General features: G+C 32.1%; 1 protein-coding gene across 1 annotated transcript in view; it reads right to left on the bottom strand.

The window, feature by feature from the left end:
* Positions 1-5733, bottom strand: part of LOC105623875 (myosin-J heavy chain-like) — an 8679-nt gene extending 2946 nt beyond the window's left edge. The window contains exons 1-4 of the mRNA XM_012205247.1: positions 5473-5733; positions 5138-5387; positions 1323-3164; positions 532-897 (exon numbers count right to left, since the gene is read on the bottom strand). Coding sequence (XP_012060637.1) covers positions 532-897; positions 1323-3164; positions 5138-5387; positions 5473-5733 — 2719 coding nt within the window. The remainder of the gene's footprint in view (positions 1-531; positions 898-1322; positions 3165-5137; positions 5388-5472) is intronic.
* Between the last annotated feature and the right edge of the window lie 542 nt (positions 5734-6275).

A 6275-nucleotide genomic window follows, 5' to 3' on the forward strand; every position in this document is an offset into this window, starting at 1 on the left:
AATTAGTTGTGTGTGTGTGTGTGTGTGTGTGTGTGTGTGTGTGTGTGTGTGTGTGTGTGTGTGTGTGTGTGTGTGTGTGTGTGTAATAATTTTTATATTACATAACGCTTTGATTTTCTATATACATATAAGGTGTTCAGCAACAGATGGGTTATAATTTAAAAATTCTGAATGAATAAAAAATGAAAATAAGGAATCACAAAATTGTGAGTTCGGCTCCGTTTTATAATTAACAAACATTTAAACATTTGTATGTATTAAACACTTCTACATGAATATTTAAACATTCAGAATTATCCAAAACGGGAGTAACAAAATTTTGATGGACGCTTCGTTCTTTTATTATACTTATGTCTAAAATTTATGTGCTTTAGATTAGCTTTTTATACAAATATTCAAACACTTATGACTGTATAAAAAACGAAGCCGAATTTACAATTTTATTAGTCTTCAACTTTCTTATCATCTAGAATCCTTTCTTAAATTTCATCTTTCCTATTGCCGAACACTATATTATAATATTATATATACTAACATCTTTCTGTTTGTAATAGGAAGTAACTTGCGAGCCATGCAATAGTTTAATTTCTTTTCGTTCTGATGAGGTTTGTTCAGAATTTTTAGACGTCATAGGACATTCAGAAATTATTTGGATCAGTGGTTTAATTGATTCTTTTACCGAACATTCAGTATTCTGTAATTTATTATTAGATAATATTTCTTCTGATTGATTATTGTCTGTTATGAAATCTGGTTTAATCAACAATTTCTTGCTGTTCTCTAATTTATGCAGATGATCGCAAAATTCTTCATAAAGTGATACATTGGCATTTACTGCTGGCGACTGCGACTCTTGGTCTTGGGATTGTCGAAAAAGATTGACAAGTGATTGGATATCTAGAACAAATAAATGTAGTTCTAAATAATTTTTAATTTTTAATTACATTCTTTTTTTACACATAAAAACATTTCTAAAAATTTAAGTAGATATAAATCTGGAAATAATTTTGTTGGACCATTAAAATGATTATATAGGAAATTCAGGCACGATGAATAGTTATAAACAATCTCGCTTCCTCTTGATATCTCAAAAAATTTTTCTAATTCGTCATTAATTTTCTCATTAATTTTTGTAAATCGCGTCATTATCGTTGCAAAAAGTTTTGATATTTTATCAATCAGCATGGGTTACATAATTATTGTATAGCAAACACAATTATAGTCCAATAAAATTATTTTCAAATTTGTAAATATGTTTAGCTAAATTTTTTAATTTTTCAGCAAAACTATTCTTTTCGTGTATATCAATATATCGATCTTACCAGAAGGATGAGCAGATGCAGCGAATTGTGAATTGATCGTTTGTTCCATCAATTCTTGTCTTTCAGAATATGTATTTGTCGCATCATTAGATTTATTGTCATACTTATCATGGCAATTATTTCGTTCTCCAAAATCGCCCGCAGGCTTACTAAGATTCATTTTTGAAGTGTAATCAGATGGCAAGTATTCTTTAAGATTTCTCCGATTGTATTTATAGCATTGCGATTTCCCGTTTGCATTTTCTGTATCTTTTATTAGATGCGTTATGCATTTGTCGATCAACGGTGAAACTTTCCTCGCAAATTTCTTCGTTTCTTGTATCAGATGCTGTCTGCATCTTTCAGAGATTTGACTACGAGATTTGCGTTCCTCCAGTTTCTTTCCGGGATTCATTTCCTTGATGAGAAAAGATTTCTTGTTGCTCACCTCGACATCCTCCGCTTCGCGAGTTCTTTTACCTGTCAGTCTTGAAGAGTGACTCGCTCTTTCTAGAGATAAATGATCTATCGTTCGAACGAGCGATTCCATTTGAGAATTAGATTGTTCTGTTTCAATTGAAAATTCTCGCTCGGTTTTTGATATCTCCGTTTTATCAGAAGATTTTTCTAATTCATCATTGATTTTCTCATTTTCATAAATCGCGTCGTTATGATTTTTATTTGAAATTATTTCCTTCCAATTATTGTCCATTGAATGATCGATACTTTCATTTTGAATTGAATCAATAATTTTGTCAAAATTATTTTCCTTATTAGTCAATTTTAAAACTTTTGGTAATTCATAACTGCTTTCCAAAATTTGCGAATCTTCTTGAATGGATAATGCCGTTTTAAAGGAATCGTCGTCAGATTCATCGATGTTTTTCTTCCTTTCCGGAGATTCGAATGAAAGATCGTTAACTTTGTCTTCCAAAATCTCGATTTTTGCAGAATTATTCTTCTCTGCACTATTTTCACATTCCGAATACTGTTCATTAGAACTAATAAGATCCTTCGTATTGATGAGAGTACAGATATTTTTCTTCTCTGTATCAATGGCTAATTTTTCGTTAACCAGTTTTTCCTCTAGAGTTATTAATTCAGTTTTCGATTTGTGTATGCACTCCCGAATGTCCCGGGTTCTCAATTCAGCAAAGAGACTATGGAATACTCCGTGCGATTCTTCTTCTTGCTGTATATTTACAGATTGCTTGCTTTCATAATTTTCTGCGTTTTTCACGGAATATGTTTTCATTGAATCCGGAAGAACATTTGATGGGCAAGTTTTTAATGTCAAATCGACATCCTGAAAATAATTTGTAGCATTGGTCAGCTGCTTTTTATCTTTCGACGAACAGCGATCGGATTTTTCAACTCTTTTGATATCTTCTACTACTTCCACTTTGTTTTTCTTTGCTTCGTCCTCTCGCTTCTTTAATATCTCTTTGACCTTCAGTTTTCTTTCCTTAGTACTCCACCATCGTAGTTTACCTTCCTCGCTCACGGAAACCTTGGTTTCTTGGATCTTGCTATCATCAACAAAATCAGTTTGTAAATTTTGGTCCACCATCTTTCTCTCGCCCCAGAATCCCTCCACTTCGCCATTCTTGAACACTATCTTGTTTTCGTCAACAAACCTATCCATACTGTCGCAGAATTCTCTCATTTCTTCTCGGATGCTGCTAAGTTTAGAACCGAACGGATAGTCTCTGCTTTTTCTTTGATAGCTATTGATATTTTTACTCGATATATCGTCTTTCTTGTTGGTGACTGCGTTAGCAGGTTTATAGTCTTCTAATATCTGTTTTAGATCTGATGTGTCACACGATACTGAACAGGTAAACATTCTCTCGCTTTTACGATCTGTAAAAAACAATTTTAATTGCCAAGATAAGAATAATTATAGATGATATAGAAATTTATTCGAGATAAGAATAAATAAAATAAATTTAATTAAGATAAAAATAATTATAGATAATGTATGATATTTTTCTATGATTAGGATAAAAGGAGCCGAAATCGTATCGGCTACTAAATCGCACTATCTCGCTTAAAAATTCAATTATTGCGTTTATATATATATTTTCTTACGGGTTATTTAAGAATTACATGCTGCTATGTATATATTGCAATGCTGCTACATTATGCTCGTGAAACATAATAGGAGCGCAATAGTGTTATTTTATATTATATAAATAAATAAATCGTGATGGCGTTGCTATATTTCAACGTATTTTGTAGCAAAATTACAGAAAATATAAGTTAAATAGCCTAAGTCTTGACCATTAGTCGTGATCAGAATATTATTAAATTTAAATTAATAAGATTAAAGTTTGCTTTACATATTTTTATAAATTAAATATATAAAATTTAAAAATGCTTCAGTTTCCTAAATCGTACCATAATGTGATTTTCTGAAATCACAATCTAACCTTTTAAATCGCACGTTACCTAATATTTTTTCATTTCTTATATTTTTATTCCATTTATTATTATGTAAAGATGTAAACGTAAGTGTTTATTTTGTTTCACACAGAAACTCCTTAAATTCTTGAAATTATCATATGTTTCGGAATTATGAAATATACGTTTTTACGTTTTTAACTGCATAATGGAATACAATTTTTTCCTTTTCTTATATAATTTTTCATTTTTTTTGCATTATTATAATATTTTAAATGAGGAATATTAGTATGATGCAATTTTTAGGCAATGAAAAAAATTCGAATTATTTCATTTTAAACGTTATAATGAAAAAAATTATGAAAAAATTACATAAGAAAGAGAAAAGAGTGCAGTTTATTGGGCTATAAAAAAACTTAAGAATATTCCTCGTAATTTCTGAGTGATGAATCTTTAAGTGCAAAAGTGGTGCAATTTCGGCAATCTTACCCTACATGCGCATAATTTCTTGTTAATGAAACTGTATCTTTGAAAATGTCATCAAGATATTAATTCTTTAATGTCGTTCTCTTATTTCAAAAGTGACACAACTCAAAGATTAATTTTTTTAGAAAAGAGTAAAAATTATTTTTCAACTTAACAGAAAATTATCAACTAATCAAATAATATCGGTAAAAAGAATATATTCTTAGAAACGTGATCGAATGTTATTTCTGTTATTTTCATTTCTCTCAAAACCCTTAAAAAAAAACCACCTTTTTTGAATTGATAATTTTGATGATCTATAAAATATAATAAATCTGGAATAATTAAAAATGACATAATTCGAAATATTGCAATATTATTGTTCTATTTTGAATTTAGTAATTTTAATTGCTCAAGGCAAATATAAGTTGTGTTGTGATGTTTCGAGTTATATTACATTTAATGAGAGAGACTTATATTCCGGGTTTATTATAATTTTGTAAGACCAAAATCGACAATACGAAGAGGAGATCATCAATCATCAAAATTGTCTTAATTCTACATTAATATTGTCTATAAAAGACACTACTTTTTATTTATCAAAACACAACTTATAACTTTTGTGGAAGATCTTATGAGTTCTTTAAAAAAAATCTTTAGTAAGTGCTATTTGACGGACAAATTGTAAAGTTAACTTTTGATAATTGCTAGAGTAATCTTCATTGTAACAATTTGATAATTAAGTTTTTAAGTTATCATCTTGCACAAAACATATTTTTTAAGTTGTATTATATATTTTTGTAAGAAAAAAAAATCTTCTATAGAGAATTTTTAGAATTTAGATAGTTTTGAAGGTCGAAGTTTGAAGAAAATATTGTTTTGCTTTAAATTTAATTATTTTAGCTCATTAAATATAAACTTGGTGATATTTTGAGTTGTGTTGTAAGGAAACGATGTAATCTGCTCACCGTTAGCTTTATTGTTACTGATTGATTCTTGTAAATCTGTCTTTTCTTTTTCTAATTGTAATTCCAATACTTCTTTCTTAGAAGAAACAGTCTTCCTATTGACGATACTATCATCGAGTGATTCGTATATACTTTCATAGTTATTGAAAATTTGATCTCCGTGCCATTTTCTTTCTGCATCACCAATGATGTCATATTTAGATTCCGATATTTCTTCGATCAGCGTTCGCGATCGAATCTCTTCTCGAACCTAACCATGAGGTAACTCATATGAACAACTCTTTAACATCTCTTATTAAATTCCCATTTGTTACAAGAAGATAAGAATTGCATACCTTAGCTTTCCAGGGCAGCAGAAGCTCCTCATTGTTTTCATCGGAAACTTTTTTCTCTTGCTCCGCCATTGGCCTCCTTCCGTCACTTTCCTTGCCTCCTTTTTGCCGTGAGCGCTCGTTTTCTTCGTCGTTTGCGAGCTGTTCGTCTTCCGAAGATGACGACGACAACGGAGAGTCGTAAGAACCGAGGAAGAATCGCTCCTCAGATTTTTTCTTCTTCTCCAGGTCGAGCTTTAGCGCGTTCATCGTGGCCGGTATCATGGATGGTAGGAGATCGGGAGGTGTACGGGTTTTACGTGGTGAATGATCAAATAGCCGACGGGACCGATGGTGGTGATATTATTCAAAGCACGAATTCTGTACCAGACCTTGACGAAACTAGTTCTTACCAGTCCGCTGCTCCTTGTCGCGGTGCGCGCGCTTGATTTCGTCGTGACTTCTTCGTCCTCCTCCTCCTTCTCGTCCTCCTCCTCTTTCTTCTCCTTCTTCTTCTTATCTGTCGCCTCCTTTTCGGACGTCCCGACCGGTTTGCACAGCTTCCTTTTGTTTATCAGGGCTTTCGAGGGCGGACGCAACGTTCGACAGGTAAACAAAAACCGAGACCAGAGGAACAGAAACAGGTGAGAGGAATCAAAGGGGTGGCCATTTCGAGGCCCGCTTCGAGTAACGAATCTTTTAACTCACCCATAACACTGTCGTTGATTTTCTTCTGCTCCGCTTGGAACCACCGATTCCTCTCTGCCACCTCCTCGTCAACACCGCCACGCATCCTGTGTGTCGATTCAGAGATATTTTAAGACTAA

This window comes from Atta cephalotes (assembly GCF_000143395.1).
Source record: "Atta cephalotes unplaced genomic scaffold scaffold00066, whole genome shotgun sequence".
NCBI lineage: Eukaryota > Metazoa > Arthropoda > Insecta > Hymenoptera > Formicidae > Atta > Atta cephalotes.